The sequence below is a fragment of the Solea solea genome, chromosome 1, assembly GCF_958295425.1.
Source record: "Solea solea chromosome 1, fSolSol10.1, whole genome shotgun sequence".
Classification (NCBI taxonomy): Eukaryota; Metazoa; Chordata; class Actinopteri; order Pleuronectiformes; family Soleidae; genus Solea; species Solea solea.
Window position 1 is genome coordinate 32,940,628 of NC_081134.1, and position 15,573 is coordinate 32,956,200.

Below are 15,573 nucleotides of genomic sequence, written 5' to 3' on the forward strand. Positions count from 1 at the left end.
TGGCGAGGCGAGCCGGTGGAAATTGTCATTATTCTGCCAAACTCTACTCCTGACAGACACGTGAGGTTGGTGCAGATGGAGGTTTCATACCTTTTTTTCAAATCTACAATACAACTATTGCACAGACTATCGTGAAAACGACATGCTAAACGCACAGAGACAGCCAAATTTATAATACCAACAGGTCCAAGCCATCAACACATACTCCCTATCAGTCATCAGATATCCCACTGGTATAATAATAAGCCGACCAAAGGAGGAGAAAGAAGCCTCTCCCATATAGAATTCTCCTTGTGGGGGATACATCATGTTCTATTGTCTTACTTGTCTTGTTCTATTGTCTTTTTTGTCTTGTTCTATTGTCTTATTTGTCTTGTTCTATTGTCTTATTTGTCTGTTTGTCTTGTTCTATTGTCTTGTTTTATTGTCTTACTTGTCTTGTTCTATTGTCTTATTTGTCTTGTTCTATTGTCTTATTTGTCTTGTTCTATTGTCTTATTTGTCTGTTTGTCTTGTTCTATTGTCTTATTTGTCTTGTTCTATTGTCTTATTTGTCTTTTTGTCTTGTTCTATTGTCTTATTTGTCTGTTTGTCTTGTTCTATTGTCTTATTTGTCTGTTTGTCTTGTTCTATTGTCTTATTTGTCTTGTTCTATTGTCTTATTTGTCTTGTTCTATTGTCTTATTTGTCTTACTCGTCTTGTCTTATTTGTCTTGTTCTATTGTCTTACTTGTCTTATTTGTCTTATTCTATTGTCTTATTTGTCTTGTTGGTCTATTGTCTTATTTGTCGTGTTCTATTGTCTTATTTGTCTTGTTATATTGTCTTACTTGTCTTATTTGTCTTGCGCTATTGTCTTATTGTCTTGTTCTATTGTCTTACTTGTCTTGTTCTGTTATATTGTCTTATTTGTCTTGTTCTATTGTCTTACTTGTCTTGTTCTATTGTCTTACTTGTCTTGTTCTATTGTCTTATTTGTCTTGTTCTATTGTCTTATTTGTCTTACTTGTCTTGTTCTATTGTCTTACTTGTCTTGTTCTATTGTCTTATTTGTCTTGTTCTATTGTCTTATTTGCACGTCCCTCCCTAGCCACAAACTCGCAATGTTTCATTGGACGGTTCTTTATAATTCAGTTCTGTGATTGGCCAGTGTGCCAGTGTGGATTTATTACGGTATAGTTTGTCGTAGAACATCATCTAGTAAACAGCGCATAAGTTATGCATTTTTTGTCTTCATAACAGCAAATACAACAGCATATACAATTGCAACAGCTCAATGTTCTGCAAGGTTAGAACTGAGAGGGAAGGTTAGAGGAGACACATTTCTGTGTAGTCTGTATAGTGTAAAATAATGTATATATATATACTATATATGTCGGATTTTTTTTTTTCCATTTATATTTATATCTTTTCTCTTGCTGTGTTTACTGTATGATATATTATTTTATGTGCTATAGTCCAATGTCGCTAGTTCGAATCCCACCTCCCCCAATTAACTGGTTTAGAAAGCTCCAATGTCGCAAGTTCGAATCCCACCTCCCCCACTACTTCAAGGGCATTACATTTAACATTTAAAGTGAATCAGACTCCTGCAAAAATTTTGCGAAACAATAAAACTTAATGATGATACTGAGATAATATATTACAAATGGATATTTATGTATACATTTCAGGTCTAATTTTGGATTCAATTTGTTAATAATGTCCATTTGTAATTAGACATCTTGCAATCCATTGAAAGAAGTACGACTCGCCGTTCCAGTTCCAGTCCAAGCATGGCGAACGCGGTCCGACACTGACGCTCTGTGGACATTTCGAAGTACTGCACGTTCATATAATCAAACACACAATAGGACAAAAAAGGCTGTGTTCAAACTCCCACAAAACACAGACACAACAAAATACTTAACACTTAAATAAGACACAACGAAATGTAAAACTAAAATTTAAAAAATTTAAAATTAAAAATTAAATAAAAATGTATGTTTTATTGTGTTCTCATAATTTTTGCAGCACATTACATTTGGGTGAGGTGGGATTCGAACTTGCGACATTGAAGCTTTCTAAACCAGCTACCTGGCACAGCTCACTTGTGAGTGTCTTTAACTTGACTGATGTTTCTCAAAAAGTAAAAATGTCGGATTTACAGTATGGTAGTATTCTTTTTAAAAACAATAATAATTGTTCTTGATGCAAAAGGTGGAACGCTTCACGAAATTGCGTGTCATCCTTGCGCCAGGGGCCATGCTAATCTTCTCTGTATCATTCCAATCTTAGTATATGTGTTACCGAAGTAACACATTTTATTGAAAGTCTCTGTGAAGTATATATAGGCCACGAGGTTAACTGTAGTTCAGTCATGGTGGCCGGTCTATGGACATTATAACCATTTTGTTTTTAAGAAGCTCTAAAACAGTGGGCTAGTGTTTAGAAGCCTTTTTAATACAAATGATGTCTGTACAAGACTTTCCTTGTGTTTGTTTTTACAGTTTTTCTTGTATATTTTACGGGTTTGTTGTTTCGCGAGCTCCCGGGGCTGTTGGGTAATATGACATGTAATAATATGCAAACATATGCAAACATGTAATAATATGCAAATTGGATTTCAAATCCACTAGGCGGTCTGGTAAACTGCGTACTGGAGAAAAACAACCAACAATCTCTAATTTCCCACGTCTATTGAGCTTTAGCAAACATCACCACCGTTACCTTCTGAAATATCTGCTCATGAGTTTGAGCACAGCCTTTTTTGTCCTATTGTGTGTTTGATTATATGAACGTGCAGTACTTCGAAATTTCCACAGAGCGTCAGTGTCGGACCGCGTTGGCCATGCTTGTGAGTCGGCGATGTTTGGCATTATGTGGTTTGTGGTGCCTTGACTGGAACTGGAACGGCGAGTCGTACTACTTCTTTCAATGGATTGCAAGATGTCTAATTACAACTCCCCACTAGGTTCTAACCTTGCAGAACATTAAGCTGTTGCAATTGTATATGCTGTTGTATATGCTGTTATGAAGACAAAAATGCATAACTTTCGTGCTGTTAACTAGAGGATGTTCTACGACAAACTATACCGTAATAAATCCACGCTGGCAAATACAGCCAATCACGGGATCGAATTATAAAGAACCGTCCAATGAAACATTATAAGTTTGTTGCCAGGGCGCACGTGTAAACAAGACAAGGAGCATTCAATGCATTTTAATAAGACATTTAAGGCGGGCTGTGCCAGTTAGAAAGATCCAATGTCGCAAGTTCGAACCCCACCTCCCCCAAGTTAACTGGTTTAGAAAGCTCCAATGTCGTAAGTTCGAATCCCACCTCCCCCAAATGTAACGTCCTTGTTCATAATGTGTGTGTATACTTCAAGGGTATTAAGCATTTAAAGTGAATCAGACTCCTGCAAAAAATATGAGAAAACAATAAAACTTTAATGATGATACTGAGAGCTTTACATGCTGGTTTTGGCAATGATTGAACTGAACCTCTTATAATAACAACAATGATCAACAGAGACTCTATTTCCTCAACACTGATGCTCAACTTTTACAGGTCTGTCACCCTCTTGTTCTGCTGCATCCTTCTACTCCATTTGCAGAGTGTGACCCTGTGTGCCGCCCCTTTGATGGATGGTAAATTCACCTTAACGGCCGCCCTCTGCTCCTGCCACCTCTCCACCGGTGTCTTAGCTCCAGGGCCCTCCCCAAGCTGGCAGTAGAGAGTGCCTTGGAGCTGCGTGTGACCATTCTTAGCGGTCCTCTCCTTTCCACAGGTTTTGCATGTCAGTGGCTTCCTCTTCTTCTTTGCTGGAGGAGGAGGAGAAGCAGTGGCGGCGTAGGCTTTGAGGGCAGCAACAGCAGTGGCGGCGTAAGCGCTGAGGCTGTCGGACACTGAACACAGGCAGTATATAACTCTTTTAGTCTATGTAAAATGAAACAGATGCACGCACTGGTACACACAGATTAAATACACCTTGATTAAATACACACCCTCAGGCTGCACACTCTCTGGCTCGGGACAGTTCTCGCTCTCTGGTTCAAGGTTCTTGGTCTTCCGTGTCATTTTGCAACTCTTTTTGAACTTTGAAAGTGAAGGGGGTGGATACACACCTACACCTTCACGCCTCTGGGAGACAGTCCGGCATGTGGCTGCCCTGACCTATTGTCTTAGTTTGATGGGCCATCATGATAGACAAAAGAGGCCCTGTTTGTAGTGTGAAGGGGGTTACGCTACACAGCAGCAGTACAAAGTTATGTTTCAACTGACTTACTGAAGTCATTCATCCATTTTAGCAGTAGTAAAGTAGTGACGTAAAGGCATAAGATATAAATGAGCACAAAGAAAGGATCTGTTGCAAAACAAAGGATTTATTAAAATAAAAAACTATTTACATAAAAGTTGTGGGGGTGCACAGCACAAAAGAGTACTAGGGTGCTGGGAAAATGGTGCGGTATGTGGTGGTGGTGCTGTTGGTGGCAGCGGCGGCCGTGGCCCCCTCACGCTCTCTGCGTTTCATTTCCAACAGCCACTGCTCCGCAGTCCCCCTGTCAGCCTGGGCGCAAAAGGTCCCCCGTTTGTAGCGGCTGTGGCCATACTCCTTTGTCTTTGGCTGGCCACAGCGCCTGCACATAAACTGGGAGACCTTTTTGAAGGGCTTGAGGATGCGTCCTTCCTCCCGGGCACGACGCTCCTGCTCTGCCTGGACCCGGTGCCTCCAGGCAGTAGAGCGGGGCATGGCTCCAGCGACTGTTGCTGGAGTGATGGCTCCAGCGATGGTTGCTGGAGCGATGGCTGGAGCGATGGTTGCTGGAGCGATGGCTGGAGCGACGGTTGGAGCAGTGGCTGGAGCGACGGTTGGAGCAGTGGCTGTTGTGGAAGCTGAGGAGGTGGTGGCACTTAGCTGGACGACGATGACGTCAAACAGTTCCGGGGCCAGCGGCCCTCTGATTGTAACAGCGAGACCAGAGGCATCCGAGGGCAGGTGGTGCTCAAGGCGCTGGTCTGGCTGTTGGGGGCCCTGCAGCGGAGTCCGTGGGGCAGGCACGGGCTCCGCTGCTGTCAGGGGAGTGCTGGGTCCCGGAATTGTGATGGCGATTATGTCACTCATCATCGCCTTGCTCCTCTGATTGTACCTTACAAGAAATAAAAAACAGACAAAAAACAAAGCATGATTTATCATGACAACAAACACACACATCAGTGCTGCGAGCCAAAGCATATCGACTTACCACATCGACAGGGCCCGCTGATGAACATTGTAGAGCTGGATCCGGGTGCACGCCATGAGGACAGGAGAGTTGACGACGTTTTCCTGGATCTGTTTGTAGTCCCTCATGACGCCAGCCCAGCGGTTGATGCGGACCCCGGCGAATGTCTTGACGTCGTGGATGTGAACGCGGTCCAGCTCCAGCATGATGGCTTCAACAAGCCTGCTGGCTTTGGGAGACTGTGCCGCTCCTGCCCCCTGACCCCCGGCGACACTGCAGATAGGAAGATAGAGAGAGAGAGGGGAACGTGTTAGTTACTGACTATATATAAAAAAAATTGTTAATGCGATGACTGCTTACCGGTTGCTGGTCTTAAAGCGGCCTTGGACCAGCCTGTCCTGGTGGCGGCGGGGGAAGGTCGCCTTGTCCCTCTCAGTCAGTTTCTCCCAGAGAGCGACAACTTCTCTGGACTGATGAGCGGTAACAAAGGGGCGATGACGCAGCTCCACGAGGCCGTGGGCCAGGGCCACCAAGTGATGGTAACCGGGGTGACCGTCTGGCCCAATGACATCCTGAAAAAAAGCACGGCACATGATGCGACGCTGCAAGCAAACACCAAGGCGAATATGAAATGTTAACAGGCAACTGTCCACTCACTTCATCCTCCTCAGCCTGCTGCACCTCCATCCTGTTGTCCTCGGGGGGTGGGTGGGGGTGGGGTCCTAACTGGGATGATGAGGCCTCAGACACAGGGACACTGTGGGGCTCCTGGAGGAGAGTGTTGTGATGGACCAGGAGACGGATCTCCTCTGGCTCCTCTTCCTCAAAGCTGTCGTCCTCCTCCTCGGCCTCGTCGGTCCCATCCGGAGTGTTGGGGTACTGCTGCAGCACAGCGCCTGACTGGGAGTACAAATAGTCCACCCCCAAGAGTTCCCCTGCAGAGAGCGAGAGACACACACACAAACACACATGAGCAGATGCCATAAGAAAACAGCAGCAAACGCTCTGTCGCTGATCTCTCTGTACCTGTGTACTCCCTGGGCTGGGTGTAGTCATCAACCAGCTCGACCCCCTTGACCTCCTGCGCCAGCTGGTTGAACGTGTGCCGCAGCTGGGCACTGTAGCACCACAGCGCCGCTCGTTGACCTCCCTCAACTGCCTCTCGTCCACGGTCTTCATTCCACCGCACCAGGCCCTCCAGCAGGTACACCTGGAAGTGTACGTCACTCGCAGATATACCTAGAAAAAATAAAAACGGAGCGAAGAGTTAGTGAGATGCATTACAAAAAACAAACATACAAGATGTTAATGTGTTGTAAAAAGATTTACCCGGAATGAAGTGGTACTGGTGCTGGTGGAAGGACTCAATTGAAGTGGAGCCACGTGCGCACCGGTAGACGGGGAGCCTAACACCGCCCTTGGTGAGCTCACCTGTCTGGGTGTACAGCTCCACCCCCTCCGGGTCCTGGATGCAGTCGAGGTGGCGGCGCTGTGTGCTCCAGATCTCTTCCATGCGGGCGCGGTCGATCAGTGGGACGCCCATGGCATCCGTCATGTGCCAGAAGGCGTCCAGCACCTCCTGGAGGAGCCGCTCTGTCTCCACCGCACCCCTCGTACGGCGTCGACAATGCCCAGCGAGCTCCTTGGCAGACAGCTTTGTGTGGACGTCCCTCCCCTCCACGGACTGCTTGGCAGCTCTCAGGCGGGCGATGTCTCCGGCGTCCCACTCGAAAATGGCGAAGGACAGCCTCGCCATAAAGAGGCCGTAGAGCTGGTGGCTGTCTGTGGTGACACCCCTCGCGAAGCGTTGCATGAGATGCCACACGTCAAGCCTGACCACCAGCTCGTGCCATTCATGGAACATGGGGTGTACTGATGTTGTACCCACGGTGGCACAGCAGTCCTGGGCCACGTACATCACCTTGGGAGGGGCCTTCCCAGCTTCGCGGTACCGCCGCATCAGGCCGGCCGCCATGTTGGCCAGTCCGTCCCCCTCGGCTGCCGTGAGGACGGACACGAGTACCTGCCCGTACTCGTTGCCAACGTTGGTCATGCAGGCGGCCGAGCCGGCAGCAGCACCCGCAAGCTTTTTCGTGATCTGCAAGGCACAGCACAAACACACATTTAGGCACAAGGCACACCGACATCATACAGGGTAACGGCACAGTGGAGAGAGAGAAATCTCACCTTCTTGGTGGAGTCCATCTTAAGAATCTCGCCAAAAATGGACGTCACCCTGGCCTTGGTGTCTTCCAGCCTGGTCATGGCATCCAGGATGTAGACCCTGCTGAACCAGGTAAGTTCGGGCACCTTCACGAGCTTTGGGATCGACACCTCCTCTGGTGGCGCTCCAGGTGCCCTCAGCTTGCGGAGCACGGAGAGATACTGGACCGACCGCGCCATCCACTCCCTGGAGTGCTGCTCCACCAGGGAGGCTCTGAGGCGGGCCACACTGTTGCCCAGGGTGCGCTCATTTAACTGCCCAATCACCGCCTTGTCACAGGACAAGCTGGGGTGGAAACAGAGAGTGTACAGACAACTACTACTACAACAACAACAACAACAACAACAACAAAAATGCATTGTTGAGGAAATGTTGCATGCCTTAAAGTGACATACTTGTATGTGAGAACAGCTGGGAATTGCTCACGGTGCGCGACGTCCAGCTGATCTAAGATGTCCTGCGACCAGCCGACAATCTTCTTATCACAGGCGGGGCACTGAAGGCACTCTGTGGCCATAAAATACCACCCACTCATGTCCAAGACCCTCCGGACTGTCTTGCATAATCCAGCGGCCATCAGTTTCTGCCCATCGGCAGGGCACTTTAGATGGTATGACCACATCCGATAGGGCATCCACAGAAAGATTGGCCGCTGGAAAAAGTCGTGGGCATTGGCGGGGGGCTGTGTGTAGAGGGGCTGGGCGCCAGGTGGGTGCCACCACAGTTTGAGCGGCGAGGTAAGGACCACCTTCCCGCTGCTGGGTTCCCTCTGGAACAGCGCCCGGCCCACCCACTCCTGCTGCTCTTCAGGCAGCGTCTGCCTCCAGCTGAGGGGAAGCAGCTGAAACACACACAGCACACAGCAGAGACACAGTTAGTGAGTGTGATTGTGCAGCAGACAGGCACACATTAACACACATACATACACACACACACCTCTTTGCCGGAGGCAGGCTTCTGAAGAGCCATCAGTCCTGGCCCTAGCCCTTCCAGTGGCTGCTCGGAGGAGGAGAGAAAGGAAGGGGGGACCACAGCTGGACGTGCCTGACAACACATATCAGTGTACAGACAGTATAATGTCAACTTTAATGTAAATAACAAGGCAGAGGGGGTGGTGCTCTATCCAGTTCTTATAATACATCCATGTGAGGCACGCGCAAAAGTTATAGTGATGGGAATTCACTGGCTCTCCCAATTAATTTATTACCAAATTATGTGTAAAATGAATAACTAATGTAAAAAAAAATAACATATAGTATTAATATGGCTTTATTAATAAACTTAACATATACATAAATACATTTTAAATAAAAAAGACCCATTTTAATTTGTGAAAAAACATGATTATGTTCTTGGATGTTTAGTTCGCATATGCCTATGCAGGTGTTTGTGGAGCCTGTTCGATATGAAGTTTTTATTTTACAAAGTTAACCCTCTGACTTTCCGGACTCTAACACTTTAAAATGTGTCCAAATTTTACTCCTTTTCCTACTGTCACTCATCTTCGGTAAAATGGTCAAATCCTCTTGCGCGCCTCTCGCTCTTGTCTCTCTCCCTGTTCGTGTGCGCTGCATGCGAGGGTCTGTAACCCCTCCCCCCTCCTGCTCAGTGTAGTCACACATGTTGACCAATGCGGCTTTAAAAGACAATTAAAAACAAAACAAAAAAACGCTGTTTTTATTAATACGAGAGCCGGCTCTCTCGGTCGCGAGCCGGCTCCTGTCGTTCACTTCAAAGAGCCGGCTCTAATCCGCCTCTCGTTCGCGACCGACCCATCACTAAAAAGTTAACAAGCGCCCGTCCCGCAACACCGCCCTCCCGAAAGCCTCGGTAGAGTGCATGTTATTTGTCGATTTATTTCAAAAAGTGACAATAAATACTAAAAAAAAAGACTATATATACATTATTTCACACTATACACTGAATATTTACAGCAGTTTGCGTGTCTTTAGGTCTCTCTCCTTTCAGCCAGCCACAGCGCCACACTTTAGCAAGAGTAAAAAGCACAGACATGTCTCCCCTTTAGGTTCTAACCTTGCAGAGCATTAGGCTGTTTCAATTGTACATGGTGTGGTATTTGCTGTTATGAAGACAAAAAAGGCATAACTTACGTGCTGTTTACGAGACGACGCTCAACAAGTATTACACCGTAATATAACAGTGGGAGAAGCGTGAACTTTACTTGAAACTCCACGCTGGCAAATACAGCCAATCACGGAACGTGCACATAAGACCGCCCATCACGGAACGTGCACATAAAACAGCCAATCACGGAACCGAATTATAAAGAACCGTCCCACAGTGGAGCGTCACAGGGTTCCCATGGGTCCTTGAAATCCTTGAGAGTTTGTGAATTTTAAAAAATAATTTAATCAAGGGCCCTGAAAGTGTTTGAAAATTGGCATGGGTCATTGAAAGTGCGTTGAAAGTTGATATTTAGGTAAATGTCTCCCTTGTTTGTTACAACGCCACCTACTGTTTTTACACTGCCCCTTATGCCATCGATTTGAGATTCCATGCGGAATAGTGAGCGAGTGACGTTAAGCAAGAGAGAGCAAATGAAGTGATGTATGGGAAATGCCAAATTCCAAATTAGAAAACACTGGTTTGCCCAAAATCCCCAAGGACAATCGCTTGGCCAGATGCAGAGTGTGCTGCAAATCAATATATAAAATAAAATAAAAGTGTGCTCTTTCAAGTTGCTCTTCCATCTTAAACTGTACAGCACACACCGTCCTTGAATTTCAGGGAATTGGTCCTGGAAAATCCTTGAAAAGTCCTTGAATTTGATGTCAACCATGTTATGTAATGTAATGTAACCAAGGTGTGGGAACCCTGTAGTCAACCTCCATCTCACCCTGGTATGTCCTTATGTCCTCCTCTGTTATGTCACCCAGCTGTCCTCATGTTCTCCATGATCCTTCCCTTCTCTGTGGTCTTCCTCTTTTCCTCTGCACGTGACCAAATCATCTCAACCCTCGCCTCTCTTACTTTCAAGCCGTTCAACCTGAGCTGTTCCCTCGAATATGTTCATTTCTAAACCTTTTTTTATTTTTTATTTTATTTAACCTTTATTTAACCAGGAACATGTTTAATCATTGAGATTAAAAATCTCTTTTACAAGAGTGTCCTGGCCAAGACAGGCAGCAGCATAGTAAATATGATCATACATATACGCACAAACACAAGGTGGACACAAACATTAAAATCACTTAGCATCCAAAACTGCAAGCATTTCAAGGTCAGCTGCAATAATAAAAGCCTCAGGCAAAACATCTACAGCCAGATGTTTCTGTCTCCAGGTCATCCAATTTCCCCTTAAAAATGTTCAATGAGACCAACGCAGAGGGAGCAGCAAACCTAAACGCTTTCTTTCCCAGTTCAGTAATCCTGGTCACTTCCAGTGAAAATCTTGGCATCTTCAGCTCTGCCACCTCCAGCTCCACCTTCTGTCTCCAAGCCGTCATCATCGTAGCTGGCCTCACTAGAGTCTTGACGTTCCCTTTCACTTTTGTTCTCATCCTTCTGTCACACTTAACCCCTGACACTCCACCCCGTACTGCTTGTCTATTGCTTTGGATGGTTGACCCCATGGTGTTATGAGGTCTCCTTATCGAGACATGTGAGTCAGGGTGTTAGAAAAGAGCCATAAAAGGTTCAGGGAGCATTCGTCCAAAGTTCACAACAATACTGACTGGATTTTAAAAGTTAGATAAGGAGAATTTTATTCAAAATGCTTGAGTTTACCAAAATATTATGAACTATTAACAATAACAATATATGACACAACACATCAGTGCATTAAATCAATGGTTATTTAGCAAAATATCTTCTTTTGCTTCTCGGCAATCTCCATAGGTTCCAGGGCGACCATGCTGGCGTGTGCATAGAGCGGCTGTTTGAAGTGTCTCCAAATGACCAACACAATCCTCACGACAAAGAGCACGCAGGCGACCGCCAGCAGCACAACTGAGAGGCAACAATACAGTCAGCAATAAAAAACAATATATAAAATAATGAAAGTTTCTCATTGACGAGACATGAAAAGTACATTTACCAATGAAGATGCCGTTGATTCCGGGTGATTCTGCGTTGTAGTTTTTGTCCAGGTTTCCAGACAGAGCCCAGATCACAACAGGGTAGACGATGAGGATGTACCGCACGTGTTTGTCAAGGACCAGGTTTTCCAAAAGGAACCTGTGAAATATCGGCCAACAAAAACACACACACCAGAGTCAGAGTCTCGCTCAGGCACCCTGCGGAGATTCTGTGTGTTGCACAAGAGAAGAGACCCGTCACTGACCATACGAGCAACAGGGCGGACAAAATGGAGTATGCTACGGTGGCGGCCTCCGTTGGCGACATCTTTACTTCGTATGTCAGCACGATGGTCAGGTTGATGAGAGTCGCGAGGGTCGTCCACGTTGTGTAGATCATCACGCCGTTTTGAACCTGCGGAAATAGCATTATATACAATAAAAGACAATCACTGAGTCAACACCAGGGTTGTTATCATTGTTAGTCTTAGCTTTGCTCCACTGGCTCACGGTCTGTTTTCGTATTGATTTTAAACTTCTATTCATTGTTTTTAAAGCCCTCAATGGTATATGCCCCCTCTGTATCTCTAAAACCAGACTTAATGTCTGGAGGTGACATGGCTCCAGACTCTGGATCAGTCTCCCTCTCTCTTAAAACCCATTTAAAAACCCCTTAAAAAACCTCACTCACCAACACACGGATGAGCCACAGGTCGACTTTGTGGTACTTCTTCAGCCAGGGTCCATAAATGTGCAGCCCGTGGCAGACGAAGCATACCATGGAGTAGTTTGTGCAGATGACCAGCACGAGAAACGCCAGCGCGGCGATCATGAGTCTATAGTACAGGGACACAAAAACAGCAAGAAGACAAATGAGTTCTGAAGTAAAAAGTTCTACGCAATACATTCCAGATTTATCCAAAGGAAATTCTCACCCTCTGTCCCAAACAAGCAGCCAGCCGATGTTGCAACCCAGATTAAGGCACCAGCATATGTAGAATCCATAAGGCAACACTGCAGGGCTGCAGTAAACGTAGCCATAACCGTTCCTGTGAGATAAAAAGGTAATGATGTTGAACATCCAAGACGGGGAGACCTGTTTCATTTTCAGTTTCAGTCTTCTTGTTTGTGTCCATTAAAGAAGCAGAGGCCGTGTTGGTTTTTAACAGGCATGTTTTGTACAGTTTATATTCTCAGATACCGACGTAGCATTTAAACTTCTCAGCCGTAGAGTGCAAAACGTTGGCCCCTTACTTTCGGCAAAGACCTGAGAGGATGTAGATAATCATGGCCGTGAGCCAGACGTAGATGACACTCCAGATGCTGAAGGTCCATCCTGAAGGTGTGATCTGCGTGTCAAACACAGCAGACACGTTGCCTGTCGTGGACGTATAAGGATCTGGACGGAGAAATGAAATGTAAATCATGGGCGGCATTTTAGAGTCATCAAAATGACAACATGTATACATATATATATATATCTATACATATATATGTTAAAAGTTGACTTACCTACGCCGATCACAGACAGCCCGTTGAACACCAAACTTATTGCGAAGCAGACGAGAGAAAGCAGTATCGCAGCAAGACGTGCTAAATTGTGTCCTCCCATTGTGGTACTGTGATAAATGAAACGTGATGTAAAGGTTAAACCTCGTGCCCATCACCAAAATGAAGTGTTTTATTTGTTTGATTGCACATGACAGAGCATGGAACCAAATTTGCAACTCCAGTCCCCATAGTTGAGGGTTTTGTATGTAAAATACATGATAGAAAACACTGCAATTACATGACAATGCAACAATCACACCATACGATAAGAAAAAAATGTGCACAGCTCTGATATATGGCAACATTTAACCTTCTCTTACTGTCTCGTCTTTGGATAAATCTGGCACAAGATTATTGACACACTTACCAATTTCAAGAAAACAGAACTTTGTAAAGCTGTGAAAACTAAGCCAGATTGTTATCTTTTGAGTATGACAGTGATGCCATTGGACATGCTTCTTGTACATTACTTTTACTGCCTGATTATAAAGAGAGAGGACAGGAACGTGGTGGGTGTGCCGTACCTGATTCAGATTATTATTATTTTTTTTCCACTTTTAGTCATCTTCTCCAAAATGTTTGAGCAAATTTGGGTTAAAGCTTTAAAATCAATCCAAGGAATTTGAAATCACAGAGCGTCTGTAATTCAGATCGAGGTTATTATATCGTTCATTGAAATGAATGAAAACTAAAAGTGAACAAACATTAACTGGAATAAAAATAAAAACTAGAGTTAAAACTGACTGACACGCAATTGTGTGTTTACAAAAAGTAACTAAAGCGAACTCAAATTGTCCCGGAAATGTGCTTGTCTTTGTTTATTTATTTCATACATAAGCCTTTTGGGTTCACATATGAGGGGTATCTATTTTTTAAAACATAAAGAGGCAATTTTCCAAGAGTGCACTTGTGGCATGGATCTTTTCCGTGTGAGCACTAAGGGTTAAAATGGCATCTTTTGTTTGGTTTCTATGAGACGCACAAAACGTATTATTACCCTTTGTGAATCTTGCCCCTGGCAAATACTCTTGTTACTGTTGTTCAAGCATGCTGATAATTGTAATATAAATATAAATAATCGATGATAATCACCTTAGTTCATTCCGAGTCCATACAGAAAGATATTCCAAGTTCTAGCTTTTGAGTGTCGGCATGAAACAGAGTCAATAAGTCAAACAAAACCATACCTTTCTGTGCTCCTCCTACTCCCAGTGTGATCCGCAAGAGTAAGTGTGCAGAGCCTTGAGGGAAGCAGGTTTTTATACAATTACAACTTGTGTAACTAACACGACGGCGTCACGTGTGTCTCTTATCTTGTATACATTTCTATCTCCAGTGCAGTATAGGTCGTAAAAAGAAAACTGTCAATGTTTTCCCACATTCTCAACCTACTCATGTAACCATGTTTATACAGTATTTATATACATACATACATACATACATACATATATATATATATATATACATATAATTGTATATAAATATATATATATATATATATATATATATATATATATATATATATATATATATATAAAAATTGTTGTTAGAAATCAGTGGCTGAACTGTGGGATAAAAACTGATTTTGACATGTTCTAAAAATATGTCTCAAAGACGCACCAGAGCCATGAATAGCATCATCCTTCCTCAAATGATGTGATGATATCACATCCCTTAGTGTACTTTATCAGCAGTTCACCCATCGCCAGTAATTGCTCCAGACGGACTGTCTTTAGTTTGTCTTTTAGCACTTCTCCACGATACAGTTCTAGCACGAGTGAGCGCGACGTCCGACACCTGAAGTACCCTTGAGATAGACCTTGGGGCTGAACTTAACTTTTGACCTTTGACTTCTCCGAGCCAACTGATTATCAGTCATGTGCAGGTCACAAAGAGGGCGTTCAGTTGGCCAGTCACAAGGCCGAGCTGTCAAGGTCGAGCCAAAGGACAGAAAGGGGAAATGATGTCTGTTTGTTTAAGTGTACGGTTCACGTCGTTTCCGTGTGAAAATGTAGCGAAAATTTTACTTTACTTTACGAGAAGGAAATGCACAATTCTGCCGCATGAGTGAGCTCCATCTAACTGTATTTACTGCGGGCGGGGAGTCCGACACACACACACACACACACACACTTTAATGGCAGCACATTCGCAGCAGCCTGTTCGTTGTCTACACGTAAACACGCGGTTTTGAGAATTTTCCCACGGTCCCCTAAAAGATCCTCATAGTAAAAACATTGCACCTGCTAGAGAAAGGGCAATATACTGTGTGTACAGTTCAACTTGTATTCAAGACAATACAAATGTTCATTATTACGACAAGAAACCACACTGAACCAGACTGCTGAGGCCAATATCAAGAGTTTTTGTGCACACTACGGAAATGTGCTTTATTTCATACATAAGCCTTTTGGGGTTTTTTTTTATATAAACAACACACAAATAACACTTTTGTCATAATGACACGAGAGAGAGAGGGAGAGAGAGAGAGAGAAGGGGATGTTTTGTTTTGCACTTTAAAAAATGAAAAAATATAAAATAAAGCTTGTTAAA

The 15,573-nt window shown here is 44.5% G+C and overlaps 2 protein-coding genes and 1 non-coding gene across 3 annotated transcripts; all 3 read right to left on the minus strand.

The window, feature by feature from the left end:
• Nucleotides 1-2,193: 2,193 nt before the first annotated feature.
• Nucleotides 2,194-2,300, minus strand: LOC131473670 (U6 spliceosomal RNA). Its single transcript, XR_009242208.1, has one exon. It is a non-coding gene; the product is annotated as a U6 spliceosomal RNA (small nuclear RNA).
• A 2,048-nt stretch (nt 2,301-4,348) lies between these two features.
• Nucleotides 4,349-9,633, minus strand: LOC131470924 (uncharacterized). The gene is made up of 10 exons (XM_058647054.1): nt 9,544-9,633; nt 8,369-8,476; nt 7,828-8,273; nt 7,396-7,717; nt 6,538-7,306; nt 6,235-6,447; nt 5,866-6,143; nt 5,569-5,780; nt 5,230-5,481; nt 4,349-5,133 (listed from the first exon to the last, which is right to left on the minus strand). The coding sequence occupies exons 2-10, from the start codon at nt 8,399-8,401 to the stop codon at nt 4,428-4,430; spliced, it is 3,231 nt and encodes a 1,076-aa protein (XP_058503037.1). The 5' UTR covers nt 8,402-8,476; nt 9,544-9,633; the 3' UTR covers nt 4,349-4,427.
• A 1,506-nt stretch (nt 9,634-11,139) lies between these two features.
• si:ch211-161h7.5 (uncharacterized) lies at nt 11,140-14,257 on the minus strand. Its single transcript, XM_058638869.1, has 8 exons — nt 14,208-14,257; nt 12,982-13,088; nt 12,724-12,868; nt 12,405-12,518; nt 12,161-12,305; nt 11,736-11,884; nt 11,490-11,629; nt 11,140-11,401 (listed from the first exon to the last, which is right to left on the minus strand). The coding sequence occupies exons 2-8, from the start codon at nt 13,079-13,081 to the stop codon at nt 11,250-11,252; spliced, it is 945 nt and encodes a 314-aa protein (XP_058494852.1). The 5' UTR covers nt 13,082-13,088; nt 14,208-14,257; the 3' UTR covers nt 11,140-11,249.
• Nucleotides 14,258-15,573: the final 1,316 nt, after the last annotated feature.